At 37.1% G+C, this 15,959-nt stretch overlaps 2 protein-coding genes across 2 annotated transcripts in view; both read right to left on the bottom strand.

The window, feature by feature from the left end:
- Positions 1–15,959, bottom strand: part of LOC149084214 (sodium-dependent proline transporter-like) — a 126,902-nt gene that overhangs the window by 99,884 nt on the left and 11,059 nt on the right. The gene's annotated exons all lie outside the window — the stretch shown is intronic.
- LOC149084215 (uncharacterized) lies at positions 4,175–13,653 on the bottom strand. Its single transcript, XM_089235458.1, has 2 exons — positions 13,470–13,653; positions 4,175–6,258 (listed from the first exon to the last, which is right to left on the bottom strand). Exons 1-2 carry the CDS (start codon positions 13,567–13,569, stop codon positions 4,367–4,369), a joined length of 1,992 nt encoding a protein of 663 aa, XP_089091584.1. The 5' UTR covers positions 13,570–13,653; the 3' UTR covers positions 4,175–4,366.

Genomic DNA, 15,959 nt, shown 5'->3' with positions numbered 1-15,959 from the left:
TACTTACAGAATGGCAACCCATATTTTACGAGCAATGAATTTTATTTTTAGGGTTTTCTGATTTATTGCTATGTGGTTGCTGTATTTAGGTTAGGACATTCATATTTCTTTTCTTTGTGCTTTCCCCAATACTATTTTTTTTTCCAGCCACTTCATGAGGCAATCTACATGCTGTAGCTTCTGATTTTCGACACTTATATTTTTTTTCCCCGTCCGTAATTTCTCTCATTTCTGCTGATCCGCGAAATTGTTTAACTGTTTTTACCGGTCTGCGGGTGAGATAACGTTGAATATACAACCTTTATTATAAAGTGCTCGCTCCCAATGTGGGATCCATACCGTACAACGGGGTAATTTGATCTTTAAGGAAAGACAATTTGAGAATGAGTTTGTTAGAATTTATGTATATGTAGTAATATATTTGTGTGTATATAGTATAGAATATACAATTTATGTCTTATTATATATATTTTACAATTGATATAGTATCTATTTCTAGAAAATATACGGTTTATATTTTTTATACAGTAAAACCTCTCTCGACGGACAGCTCTCAAATGCTGTCATCAATCTTTCACGGCCAAATAATAATGTCCCCTTGTATAATAAAAGTATGCATTTCAAACCCCTGTTTAACGGTCACCCATCTTTTACTGACGATTTTTTTCTTTTGTCCCACGGGTGTCCGCAAAACAGAGATTTTACTATACAACATTTCTTGATTAACTTCTTTCTTGTATTTTTCTCTTTCAGTGTTTAGTTTGTTAAGAGGTTCTTAACGTTTTGTGTTCTACGGACAATTTGTGTCAGTAGGAGGAAGTCCAACGACCCTCTTCGACAATAAAATGAAGAAAAATGAAGGGCACAGATCATGTAACAAAATAACATTTTGTATTTGTACATGGCAATATAAAAATATGAGTGAATTATTTTCTCATCTAAGCTTACAGACCCACTGATGTCTCTCCAAGAAACCCTGGTTAAGAACCCCTGCTTTTGACTAAGAAACTGACTTTGGCTTCTCTTGACCTGAATAGGAGTTTACTTTTTGAATAACAAAATTACAAGTAACAAGGGTAAAGAGACAGAACTAGGGGAAGAAGTGCAAAGCCCTTTCCAAACAAGGGGTAAAAAAGCCGCTTTCATGCAAAACGAAACAATAATATTTTTTACATAACTCAAAAAAAGTTTGTTATGGAAGTATGAAGTTTTCACGGCTGAAGGGGGAGGTGGGTACTCCTCCAGAAGGAAGTTATAGTTGCGGGGGCATCAAGATTTCTAAGATACTTTGGTTGAGAATTTTTAAAAAAGTTGAGAACCACTGTAATAGAGTAAGCTTATATAAGGGCTTAACTTTGCATCCTGCGTGTAATACACAGTAAATATTAGAAACAACATATATATTCAGAAATGTTGTCCCTATTTCTAGGCATCGACATGTATTCGATTCCGATGAGAACACGTTTTCGAGAAATTCTCGCCTTATAAATTGGATTTCGTGTTTTATTTGCAAGGTTCACAGTTGCGATCATCTATCATCGTTTTTATCGCAGTGAGTTACGTTTTTATGCTTTCAGTGGGATTGTGACCTATATCTCACCGACATTGCAAACATCCGAATAGGTTCGCTTTTACACAGTACAGTGAGTGACAGTAACATGCTTTGATCGTACCAATTTATTTAAGTGACGTGCTGTAAAAATTCGTCGCATTTTCCATGGTGATGCAATTTATATATTTTTTCATGAATTCAAATGATTCTGTTTCCGCTGAGTTTTAAAGAATGAAAACATTCGAATAAAATTGAATATTTTATCGCTGTGAATTTAAAATGAGTCTTCCCCGCCCCCTCCACGATGGATATTATAAAATTTCACAATGGCAGATTTAAAAATTCGTGTCAGTTTTGCTTGGTTTAAAGGATAAACTGCAGGGAAATCCGCTGAAAAAGATTGAAAACTTGTTGACATAAGCACAAAAACAGTCCCATCAGTATTTCTAATGTGGGGATTGTGTGACAACGATCACACCTTATCGCAATGTTGTTTTTTTTCCGAACATTTTGCTTGGTGAAGGTCGCCTGGATTGTGACGTATTACTACGTTTCGACAAAGGCTGATGAGGAAACAATAAAAAAAAAGGTGTGCAGTAGCGTATAAAAATGTTCACAGATTTAACCCCCACCCCAATGATCGCGGACGAGATATCTCGTACAAATGGAAGAAATTCATTCCATCTCTCCCTGGTTCTTCTACCTCTTTTGTCATCATAGCGAAGGTCAATTGTATCCCTATGAACGGAAGTTGCTTTTCCCCCTCCCCTTTATTTCTATACTAATGTTTAGTGATTCCCCCCCTCCCACATGTATAATATATCTTTCAATGCATAAAAGTATGTGTAAGAGAGAAAGAGAACACGTGGGAAAAAGGGTGGGAAAGAGGGTGAGAGAGAAGAAATCTATGTTTCTGTCAAAATCCCAGTGCGGCTTATTCGTGACGGGGCCGACCATTTTTTGAGAATTGGTCCATTTCATTAATTTCAATATCCCATGAGCGGAAGTTCGCAAAGTGGCCACTGATGCCTGGCCATAGTCCGATAACAAAAGGCATGATTCGGAGATCATCGTGAAGTTGGCGTATTTTTCGTGATGATTTATCCACTTTAGTTATGGCAGCCCATCAAACCACTGTCACGATTCGGTAATCATTTTTTTTTCTTGAAAATTTGGCAGAAGAAATAAATGTTTGTATAGTTCTTTTTATAGTTCTTTTTATAGTTCTTTTTATAGTTCTTTTTTCTCTCGTTACATGGTGTTAATCTAATACTGTATATCTGTAATCCAATACAGCTATATATAGACATGTATCACATGTTAGCGATTTAAAAATATGGATTTGGCTCCTACCGGGCCACCTTATATCAGCACATCGAGCTTTGGCCAGGGGTCCGAATTTCTTGTCGGGGTCCGATGATCCGAAATGATGTAGGCTCCCCTTCCCCCTGCAGAAATCTTGTCTGACACGAACCTCCACTTTTGGTAGCGGACCGCCAGAAATGTTTGTGTCATGGACCCACATGTATAGCAGCAAAAACTGCAGTCATCTTACAGCGAGAATATTTTCGAACAATGGAGGACATTCTATCCAGTTCTAAGAAATTTGATGCGATAGCAATGCACTACTGGACTGCAGAAGAATTGAAATAATGTTTCACACACCTATCGAGAGATGTACAATTTTTGTCGAATCGCAACAAAATCACTTCTACAGTTCACCAACGTTGCAGCGATGCTTTTTCACATTGAGTTTATGAATATTTTTGTTTTTTAAGTGATTCATTTTTATTAATTATATTCTTTTATAGTTCTCAAATTGAACGATGGACCTTAGCACCACCCCCCCCCCCCATTGGGAAACGTTAATGTATAGTCCCGAACAGATACAATGCTTTAGCAAGTGCCGCTATTTTCCCTAAAAAAAAAATCCGTGATTTTAAGGTTGTTGAGTTGATAAAACCGACGGATGACAAATGAATTTTTGGAATTTATTTTGTATTGATTTCGTAATTCAATCATCACCAGTAGAGGGAGGCACAAGAGGGTGATTTGAAACATATGCCCACAAATAAATCGATAAAGATGAAGTAGAATTTGAATTTTCACCGTGACGTCCGCCGATGTACTCGAGAAGCTAGCGTTGACTAAGATGCCTATAAAGAAAAGCTGACTTCCCATTTGAAGAAATACTGGTGTGCCACTCCAAGTGATTTCTATTAGTTAGGAAAAAAATATAAAAAAAAAACAGGATAATGAACAGCGATTAACTATAGCAATACTAATGACGTCACATGTCCTCAAAGATGGCTGATGATTCGGCGTAGTATTTCAAGTAACTGTAGCGTTACCTACCTTAATTGTGTCAAACACTTTAAATTTAAAAAAATCTGATTTGATTTCAGGTTCTACCTTGTACTGCAACTACTTACTGCATATACACCTCATACACATTCCTCTGCGCAATTTCTAATGAATTGGTGCATGCAAAAATGAGCATATGCGAGTGTATCCTCCCCACCTAACTTATCAATGTTGTCAGATTTGTGCTAGTTTCATGTTTTTACTGTAGTTTTGCCATTTTACCTTATACTGCAGAATAATAAAGAATACCATCTAACATTCAGTCAAATTTTTTATTGGCATTTTTGAATCACCATTTTCATTATTTTCATGGCTGCAACATTATAAAATCAGTCATCACTTTTCATGGATAATTCAATAATACATTTAGTAATATGATACATCAGCTTCGGATAAATCATTGACCATCGTGAGCATCATCCCTCCAATAATTTTCGATTAGTTTAAGTCTTAACGTCCAGTTCTCAGGTAAGGTAACATGTAATTATTCTCTATCGGATTGTCTTCTTCAAAATGCAATTTTTTGGGACTTACATTCCCATCTTGGCTATTTGGATTCTGAGAATTCAAGAAAATAGTTCTTCCTGGTCTAGGATAAGGTAGAATGTAAGTGGAATCGTCGGAGCTGTCGGTATTATCGTGTTTCCGTGAATTCTTATCCTCGTTTGGCCTGCTGAGTTGTGACAGTAGTGACAGTGCTGATCGCTGTTGATGATGGTCATGTTCTCCTGTGACACGTCCGAACCTGGGATAAGGGATCAATGTCTCCTGTTCTCCGGAATCCGTTTCATTCGTGTTCGCACCGGTCTCGTATTCATCGATTTCTTCCGTGAGCTCTGAACGAGCCGGTCGGATGGGATCGGCTGACTGTGGATCCGTTACTCTGCTGGCACCTTGTTTTACAATCTTTCCTGAATGGTACTTGGCTCCCCGACCGAATCTTAAATATGGCAGCAAAGTATCTTCGGCGCTTTTTCCAAATCTCGGATACGGTGTGAGATACTCCGAATCACTCCTTCCGAATCTTAAATACGGCAAAATTGAAGAGGAACTTTCAGATTTTTTTCCAAGTCTGGGATAAGGCGTCAAGTACTCTCCACGACCGAATCGCAAGTACGGCAGGAGAGTATCGACATTTTGGGGTTCATCACTGTTTATGCTTTTACCAAATCTCATGAAAGGGATTATCGTATCTTCTGATCGTTTTCCTATTCGTGGGTACGGTGTCAAAAACTCATTCGAGTCATCCAGGTAGAATGTCATGTTTGAGAAACCGGCATATCTTTTACCTAGTCTCGGGTAAGGCGTAATGAAATTCGACTCGGCACCTCGACCAAATCGCATCGACGGGATCATCGAATCCTCAGATCTCTTTCCTAACCGCGGGTACGGCGTTATGAATTCACTCTGGCGACCGAACCTTGTATGAGGTATAACTGAATCGATAGAATCATCGTTTGACCTCTTACCTATCCTCGGATAAGGGGTGATGTACAGTTCTTCGAAATCTCGTTTACCAAGCTGACGACCGAATCTCAAATATGGTATCAGAGTGTCATCGGATGATCGACCCATACGCGGATAGGGAGTCAGGAATTGGTTCTCTTCCTCGTTTCTACCGAATCTCATGAGCGGAACGATGGTTTCACTAGATCTCTTTTGTGACGTAAAACAGTCTAAGAAATTTCTACAAGATTTTCCGGCAGGGTTGTTTCGTCGACCAAATCGAAGGTATGGCAGGAGGAGATCGTCTTGTCTTTTACCCATTCGAGGATAGGGAGTGATCGACTGGTAACCATCATTCCGACCGAATCTTAGATATGGCAGGAGCGTTTCATCAATTTTTCGATCGAATCTCAAATGCGGTATCAGTGATACGAACCTTTTGCCGATCCTCGGATACGGTGTGATCGAGCCGTAATATTCTCCGGATTCAGGTAACGACGTCTGAGACGAAATATGGTTGTGTTTTTCACCCAAATTCTCATCCGTTGATCTTCCGAGTCTTGTCTGTTCTTGGGTATTTCTTCCTGGTCTCGGATACGGTAGCATATACTCAGATCCGGGTACGTTTGGCATGAACTGGAATCTGTCCTTTTGATCATTTTCTACTTCACCTTCGGGTGAGGGTGTCGTGTTCGAAAGCCAAGTCTTGAAATGATCGTTAGCATTGTCCTGATGGAGGGCATCCGTTCCCCAGTTGATTATAATCTCTCGGACATTCTCCATTGAGCGATCCATTCTGGGATACGGGGTTAGATCGATGTTCCTTTTTGATTTGTCGTTATCCTTTGTTGTGTTGGTTCCATCAGATGTCGATGATTTCTCATTCGCTTGACATACTGAAAAATTAAAAATTAGACTAATCAGTATTAATTCAACGATTTTTTTTTCATTTAACAAAAGCACTACAAGTACAAATTGATACAAAAGGCAAAAACAGAACAAAAAACTGGTACGAACAGAGAAAAAAACACACATATAAATACATAGATTAGAAACATTCACTCTGTGAACAGAAGGGGACTACAGTGTCCTCCCAGAAGATCTACAAAAATAATCTAGAACTGATTCAACATGATATGTCCCACCGAAATTAAATTAATCAATTACTTAGAATGAAAGGTCACAAAAAATGCCGTCTTGAAGTGATTCCACAGTACTCGTGAACGAACTGTGTGCTCATCTTCTTTTCACCGACTGCCCACTCAGGTCATATCACAATTTCGCCATATGACAATTTACTACAGCTCGAGTTCGGTCTTTCTCTCTAGAGAAAGTTGTGTCAAACCTTGTCTTGGACGGAGATGACTTCCAGCGAAGACTTCACGACTGGGGAAAGTATTGAGACAGCATTTATCGGTGGTCGCCTTAGGTCCGTTAGAGAAATAACTTTTCGTTGTCGTTGCCTGGTATCGAACCCGCGGACGTGATGGTCACCTTCAAGATGTTAGATGAGCATCGTACCACTACGTCATGTGCTCATCTGACACGTTGACAAATTTTAACAAACCACTGTCATTTTTTGCACGCTAGGACAAACATTTTATTGTTAGGTTCAAACGGTAACATTCGAAATTTTCTGTCCTCTCTGATATCTCTCGCTAAAAGGGACTTCCTACTGTTGCAATGCGGCCATCCACCGTTTCTGTTCTACCTCCGCCTCAGGAACAATTCTGATAAGTATGAATCGGGTATCTAATTCGAGACACCTCTGTGATTATGCTTTGATACTACAAAAGGTGAGTATCTTATAAACCTGGGCTTCCGCACTTCTGTGGTGCTCAGCAAAACACCCAATCGTACTTGGTTATTCTGCTCGACTGCTTACTTTCGAAAATCCAATCGAACATCCCATAACGTTAGTATTTATCATGCTGATTTGAGTTTAAGAGTGCAGACCGGAGTTTGTCTTGTGATCGGTGAGACGGTGCTCACAACCGGGAAAGTATGACGATTTATATGTTAGAACAGGGTGTTCTTACCCTGCTGAGTTTCATAATTGTTTTTGCCAGTTTGCCGAAAACCAAGGATTCCCCCATCTACCAATAAGATCGAGGTCACCGACACATTCTATACTATCCACCATATAATAACGCAAAAACAATGAGTCTATTTAATTTTCACCCAAACACACAAGACCCTTGAAAACTCTCTAAATATGTCCAAGAGGATAAGTGAACCCATGATCAAGAACCACTGGGTTAGATGGAAATCAGAATTCAAAAGAATTTGTTCAAGGATATTATATTTAGCTTGATCCAGAATCATGACTACAAGACAAGGGAATCAAAATTTTTACAATCACTGCGTTATACCTCGATTCGAAACGAGTGGGTACACTCGTTGAGCTCGAGCCAAACCCTCATCAATGAGATTTCATCAGTGCTGCAGATTGCGAATATATGTTTTTCTTCATACGTATATAGGGGTATGAGGGGGCACAGTAGTAAGATGCTCGTCTACCACCATTGATTATGTCCGTGGGTTCGATCCCAGGGAACGAAACGAAAAGGTTTTTTCCCCTATCGGTCCTCAGGTGACCATCGATAGACCGCGCCTCAATAACCCTTCGACAAGGAGCCTCCTTCACCCAAAATGAAGACGGAAGAATACCATATCTTTCCTTAAGAGAGAAGACCTAACACGATCAATATTATACTGCCGTATGACGATATGACTGAATTGGTTATAGTCCTCTTTTCCTGAATATAATGAGTTGGTGAGCGGCGGAAAGTCTCATACATACGTATATAAAGGTTAAAGTTTAGCTGAAAATAAAATAATTTTAGTATGCTGAACATGACTGGTAAAGTCTTAATTGCAGTTTCTTGGCAAGAATTTCCAAACTGTTGCGGCAGCGTGTTGTTTCAAAGAGATTTCCACATTGAGCTAATTGAATTACACAAGTTCATTTCAAGTCTCGTGGAATTGCATTCAATGCACGCAACAAAGGACATTGCCGTTTGTGTGTTTTGAATGACTTGGTAGTTATATACGACTGTTTTACCACAACTTCCTGCAATTTCCTGAAATGCATGTCTCGTCTGTGGGCGATGAATAATGAATAAATGGATCGCGGTGATCGTAAAATACTGGCAGAGCTAACAGAAGTCTATGAATTGTCTCACAACGAAACATTGCTCTTGTATGCGGGATGGAGGGGGGGGGGACGTCTCAGTTATCTGAACAAGTGAAAAAGTTGCTTTGAGTAGTTTAAAGCGATAGTTTTTATGCTCTTTTCTACCGTGAAGTGAATTGCCATCAAGTTTTATGTGCAGCAATTGATTTTCCTTAACTTTCAGTTAAACTGTGCATCCTTCATCTGGATGTAAAATTTCATAAATATCATGCAATGATGCACATCTGCAATGTCGTGTAAAACGAACTTTTCCGAAACTATCTTTGGTTCGCTATTTAATTGCATTACAAGTTCCACGCACACAAAGAAAGCTCAAAAAAACAACTGTGGTCAATTTGAGCAATAGAAGATCGCCGTTTGTGTGTTTTGAAACGTAAATCGCGTCAGTAAATAATGCCAAAATAAACAGAAATAATTGCAAAACATGACAGTCTAAAAAACCATCCAGGTGAATTTTTAGTCTCAATTTTCACACGTTAGTTTACGCACATTGTACTTAATTTAAAAATTCGTTCGTAAGAACAATGAGGTATATATTTGTTAATGGGTTCAAAGAAATTATTTTGAAATTGTATAAAACACAAGGTACATAAGCATAAATGCATGTTCATGTAACATGGAAGTTTCTCACATAAATTTGGAGATTCACATTGTATTGAAAACTCTCGGCGCTTTACATAATCACCCCCCCCCCCCCGCCCTCTGCGTTATTTATAACCAAAAGAATAGCATACGCTAAATGAGAAAAATACAAGGTAGCAAAAAGTCCTTTGCACAGTTTACAAATTAGTAACAAATTAGCCCCAGAAGGTGTGATTTGCACTAAAATACTTATATCCTGAGTTTTTTTTTTTTCTTTTTTTTTTGATAAATTATAAAGAAACTTCGGATTCCACTCACAAGTGGCGCTTTAAAACGAAAAAATCGATATAACACATAAAATACAACACGAACAGTGAATTATTAATGTTTATGACGATTTGTGTTACATAAAACTACCACATTTCAGTATGAACAACATTCGTGATACATTACAACGGGTGAAGTGATGTTCATGTTGAAATGTGATACAAATACAAAATACAAATACAAATACCACGCCACAACAGGCAAATTGCCCAACGAGGTGGCTGACTTAAGAACATCATGGATCCCCGAGCCATTTTTTGGAGGCCCTACCTACTACTGCTACACCATACATGCACCCCGCCCACACCCTCAACCCCCAACGAATCGGTACATGCGGGAATGTGCGTGTACGTGTAGTGAAACCTGACGTGAAGTTTTTTTGTTTCACTGTAATGCTTGTTATGTGTAGTGCTGCCATCTGCCACCAGATTTTCTAACTATGAGTGAAGTGTTATGATTGAATGATTTATCGTTGTAGGACTGTTGCTCTCTGTGGCGAGACTTTTTAACGGGGAGATCGTCTCGCATTTGCGCCTTGAAGTTGGGAACCACAGAAAACCAACTTCAGCCGACCACCACTGTGGGGTTCGAACCCGGATCCTCGCATCGCGAGTCCGTCACTATAACCATTCGACCACCACAGCGGCAACGGTAGCTTTATGTAACGCAAATCGTCATAAACATTAATTATGCATTGCTTGTATTGCATTTTGTATGTTATGTCGAATTTTTCTTGATACAGCGTCATCTGTGAGTCAAAAAAGCTATGTTATGGTAAGTATTTTAGCCCAATATTCGCACCTTTTCTTACGTCAATTAGCTGAATATAATTCATTTTTTAAATGTGTTCAGAACTTTTCTTGCCTGCCTTCTATTTGTCTGACGATATAATTATATAAGCGAGTTTAATGGTAGCACGAATTAGTAAAGTATACGGATTACATTAGACTCTCCACAAGCTTGTTCAAGACTAACCGACCTAATTAGAAATTAATTTTAATTGGCCGTAATAAGATGACGAATAATTTACTTTGTCATGACTAATGAATTTGTGTAATCATTTGTCAATGAAATGCATTGAAATAATTTTAGTAACAATCAAGTCTAAGTTTTAAGTTAACATTACATCCTTTCCGAGGCACAGTAAAAAATCACTAATACTATAAAATGTCATATTATCTTTTTTAATAAAGCAGGCTTTCTTCTGATTTTCAGCAGTTTCAAAGTAAGGGGTGTAGGGAAAAATGATTCATTGAGAGAAATCAACTTTACAATATAAATCTGATCTTGCCAATGATAAAATAAGAGGCGGAAAATCTCGCCAAAATGCCGCTGAGAAGAATAAAATTGCATATATTAATACTGTGCAGTTTTTACTGGAATTAAGTTAGTTATTATAAAATTAATCTTAAAATGTGTTGCCAACAATATTTCTATTTTTGGACTTCTTTTTCCGTAATAAGTTTTCAAAACGTACAGTATAGTATGAAACAAACATTATAAATGTTTGTTCTAATGTAAGTACTGGACTAATAAAGTAGAGGTCAGGAGATAAGGAATAATAACGGGGTTTGGGATAAAATCATGTTTTTATTGTATGGATGGGGGCAGGAAGTAAGCATAATAGAATTCCGGCTTTTTCATTATCCGGCCACATTAGGCTTGATAGTTAAGAGTTTACTGTAAAAAAATAGCATGTTTTTTGAAATTGCATTATATTACTTCATAATCTACGGTTTCTTCATAAATAACTCGTGGTTTTTAAAACGGTCAATAGAAGCAAACAACACTCGCACGCCAGATTTTTTGCACTTCTCGTATTTACCGATTTTGACTGTAATAGCGCATAGTATACAAAATTTTAAACAAAAGAGATAAAACGGAAAGAATAATTTCAAAACTTTTTAAATTAGAATGTATAAATTTTTGAATACCTTAAAACGTTTTTTCCTAATTGTCATTAATTGGTCGACGATGGCTTATTATGTGAATATTGATATCGTTTGAATGCATCAAGGAAATGTCACTGCGCTACTTTAACACATACACCTACGTATTTTTCCAATAACTACATTATGATTGGGCAATAAACGAATTATCTAGTTTTGGATAACTGTTAAAAGGGAAACAATATATAAACTTGCCAGATGTCAATATCTATACATTCTTTAGATAATTTTAGAATTTTAAGATATTATGACAGTCAAAGTTGAAACCTAAAGGCGGTGCAAGATTTATTTAGTCCCGCATGTATTTAGATTATGGTAAAATATAATTACATTTATCAATATACGGGGTGTCTATAACTTAAGCTGGCTCGTTAAACATCCTTTCTACATCTTAAACTACACATCAGAAATCTACGAAACTATGAGAATTTCTTAAGGAATTGTAAAGAAATTCAGAGCCGAAATAAAGCAGTTCCCGAATTCACCACTAGAAGGTTTCTTTTATGCAAATTTCAGTGTTCAAGCTAATTTTTTGTGAATGTAACTAAACTGCTTATGCATGACGGAGTATATAAACATCTCCAGCAGAAGCATATAAATTTTCATCTCTTCTTTAATAAGAAGAATATGAAGTTGAGTTTACAAGAACGTGCTTAGTGGTGTAACTCTCTTTACAAACATGGTGATTTTGCATCAAAAGCTATACGGAGGGTCTTTTTTTAAATTTTTAATGTTGTGAGGGGGGGCTACAAAAACTTTCTTCCATCCCTCATTTAGACGTTGCTCAAGTTTCATTGCTTTTCGGTGGGTATTTGAGGTTGCAGACAGCTCAGATTACGCCGACTTTAATTATAAAAACTCTGTATTTCATACAATGATTCTGATTAACCCTAGTCTCAACGACAAATTGGTTTCATCAAAAATGTTTTCCCGCCTTTCAAACATTATAATAACCGATTTTGTTTTCAATAAATTCAATCTGATCTAATGATCGTCTATGTTCGCTTCTTCGTTTAAATCGCTTGAAAGTCTCAAATGAATATATATCTGAGTTATTTATCATATATGCAACTAAAATCATTTGAATGGCATGCATATATCTTTTTGTTATAATAATACAGTCAAAACTTGCTATAAGGACCATGGGTTGATGCGACTGCTTCATTATAATGACCGGTAAGAGAGGTCTCATAGATTTTATCATTGATTCAATGTTTTCTTTTTTTTTCATCTAATTGAGTGGCCTCTCACTATCGTTCAATCCAATATAATGGCCGAACTCATCTCTGTTCTACCTTTTTTTTGCAAAGAAATGGACAAAAAGTGTTTGTCTTGATCATTAATGTTGAAGAACTCGTTATATTTTGTTTGTAATAGTGAGAGACACGATGAGATATATGATGAGCATCTGTGTTTGACAGTTATATGACTGACTACACTATTTCCCAATGTCGGTATTAGGATCTGTCGTCTAATAGAGCATTCATAAGGTCTAATTCATTCATAATCAATTGTCTTTAGGTAAGGGTAAAACTATGCAAATGAGTAGACTTATATTTCTATGCTGAAAATAGCAACTCTCTTTACATTCATGCAGCATGCCCGTCTGAAATAAGCATGGCGCTATATGTTTGGACCTTAAATTGCATGTTCTTAAAGTAATTGCTCCAATTTTATTATCATTTCCTAATCTGATAAATTTCATTGCAACTGCGGACATTGCAACAAAAAGAACAATATGCGTTTTTTTTCGTCTAGACATGGAATTCTCTCAATAAGGTGATTTTTTTTTTTTTTCATAATTTCGATATATTGACCTCCCAATGCCCGTTTCTCGAGGAACGATTTGGTTTATTATAACGAGCATCGACTATCGTAGTACAATCAGATAGTTTTATACAAAGACAAATACAAAGGCCACAATAGGCACATTGCCCAACGAGGTGGCTGAAAAAACTTTATGAAACACTTGGTAAATAGAGTCATACACACAAAAATGCATATTCAAACATTATTTATCTTAGATCAAAATATATTATCTTAGAGAACTTACCTTTCAAAGAAAGCTGCAGGAGAAATAAGAAGAACCACAGTTTGTTGAGCGGTGGTCTTTGACTCCTTTTCCTAACATTATGGGAAGATGGCCTTCCCATCTTGTACTCCGAGTTAGATTTCAGCTCTGGAAAGCTGTACCTACCAACCACGTCGTACAGCGAGGTTCTTCAGCTGAGAAGTGTGGTGAACTTTGGCGATGGAACCCCTTTTATCGGCGTGAATAGGAAACAAAAACAAAAAAAAGTACCAAGGAAGCATCACGACGTTCTCTCCCTTCTTCGAAAGTCCCCATCAAGTAATTCTACGGAAACAGCTAAACACGTTGAAATGTGATCCATCAAAAAAAATGTGCCCATAACTGTTCTATCCAAATGATTATCGATATGTTCGGTGGGCGTACTGTAATCGCTCCAGAGCTTTACCTTAGGATTACAGGCACCGAGTTTAGAAACAACGGATAATGATGAATTAATAGGTTTGCCCTTTTCTTCCGGTGGTGGACCCTTCTACTTACGTCCAGAGGATAACAAAGCTGTTGTACACAATAAATAACATTCTCCCAACCCTTCTTTTGTGTGTTCTTTAGGTGGCTATTTTCGGAACCCGGGATCAACGTGTTCCGTTCTGAGATTGCCCGTCCTGTTTCGTTTGTAGAAGAAAAAGATTGATAGACGCTCAGATATAGATGAATAACGTACTCAATGCGTATACATGTATACATGTACAGTATTGTATTCACCTTGTATGACACATGATTTTGATAATAAACGTAAGCGTTATTGGATCCACGATCGAACGTATCGATCCTTAATATACAAGTATGTTTTGTATCGTATTTAAACAATGTTTTTGATTGAAAAAAAAAATCTGTATCTTGTTTTATCCGACTGGAGCCATGCGGATTGGGTAAAGTCAAGCAACCATGTCGGTGACATATAACCTCTCTTCCCCGCTCAGTTGTTAAGCAATACGTGGACATTGAAATAACTTCCCAGTGATAATAAAGACATGTTAAGACAACCACGAGTCGGGTCTAAAGAAAAGGCGTTCCACCTAAAATTCCCATGGATTTCTGAGGTTGATGCTATATAGACAGAATGTTCACGGAGCTAAAGCAGTTATTTTGGTTCTAGCATTATCGAATAGGTAAAATTAACCTATAACGTTGCTGTCTGAAGGAATCTCACTTCCAGTGTTGACGAGACTACTGTATCACGTAAGTGCAATACTCATTTCCTAAGAGATTCATATTTTCAATGCATGTCTATAAACGTCATATGTATATGATTTTACTAACTGAATCATGATTTAGGCAAATAAAAAGATCGGTGATAGAAGCAGTAAAATCAGGAAATTTTAAAACCCTATTGTAAATACTGCAACTGATGATTTTCAAATACAATATAATATACTGTATATAAGTAGGTACAATCTTTTAGAGGGTATGCACCTTCATCAGTATTCAATGGCTGATTCATAAACCGTTTCTCTTAGAGGAAGCTTCCAGCTATAGGAATGTTTCAAACATTATTTCGCAATATCGGAGAAGCAAGAAACAATGTTCATTGAGGTAAATCAAAACACTGATTTCAAAAATGTTATAAAATTTGACCTTCTCTTTCTCTCTATGGTTCAGTGTGTATTTGAATATACATGATAAATGTAGCGTCAAAAACCCATTATACCAATTTTTTCTCAATTTCTTTGGTATTTTAGGAAGTAATAATATTTTTAAGTGTCATTTCAGTTCAAAAAACGGCTATCCAGGGTAATTCCATAATTTCCCTTTGCCGCATTTTATCGGCGAACGGTTGATCCTAGAGTCATACTTCCAATAAGAAATTGTCCAAATGACGTGTAGAACTCACGTGTAGATATACCACTCACATTGCAAGGAATTGTATAGTTATCGAAATTTAAAAAAACTTGCTTTTTATACGGACACCCTGTCCTCAAAAACGCAATTAGGAAGATGTTGCCCTGTTCCTCCTGAGGTCAACGAAAGGAAATTCCACATTCAAGTGCAATATTCTTAGAGATATTCGAATTCAAAATCGGATATAAAAGTTGAGAAAGAACATCATAAACGAGGGAAAGAGTCATTGTCCGTTAATTTATGTTGCACTTTCTCAAAACTCCTCCATTTTTTTTTTAAATTCGAATATGTAAGTGAATATTGAACTCACAAACGTGGATTTTTTTTTTGGGCCTCAGAAGAGACAAGGCAACAACTTTCTAATTCGGTTTTTGAGGACAGGGTGTCCGTGTATAAAGTGTGTGTGTGTGTTTTTTTTAATAACTCTACAGCTCCTTGCAATATGAATGATGTATCTGAGTTCTACACATTATTGGGATATTTTTTTAATTGGAAGTGTGCTTCTGTACTAAAACGATGCTAGCAGCACCCAAATTTACATTCGTTTTTGTAAAAAAAAAACTTGTTAAACAAATTTAATACGTTTTTTATGAGGAGGCGAGGAGGTGAATC

This window comes from Pholcus phalangioides, unplaced genomic scaffold (assembly GCF_987345545.1).
Source record: "Pholcus phalangioides strain wild (caught in Gottingen) unplaced genomic scaffold, Ppha-v1.0 ptg000008l_1, whole genome shotgun sequence".
Lineage (NCBI taxonomy): Eukaryota > Metazoa > Arthropoda > Arachnida > Araneae > Pholcidae > Pholcus > Pholcus phalangioides.
The sequence above is the reverse complement of the archived record's forward strand: the minus strand, read 5'-3'. Positions and strand labels throughout refer to the sequence as shown.

Bases quoted from the DNA above. Each gene is read 5' to 3' on its own strand.
- LOC149084215 (XM_089235458.1), bottom strand. From the start codon at position 13,569: ATGGGAAGGCCATCTTCCCATAATGTTAGGAAAAGGAGTCAAAGACCA. The intron at 6,259-13,469 runs GTAAGTTCTCTA...TTAATTTTTCAG, and splicing joins CCTGCAGCTTTCTTTGAAAG to TATGTCAAGCGAATGAGAAA.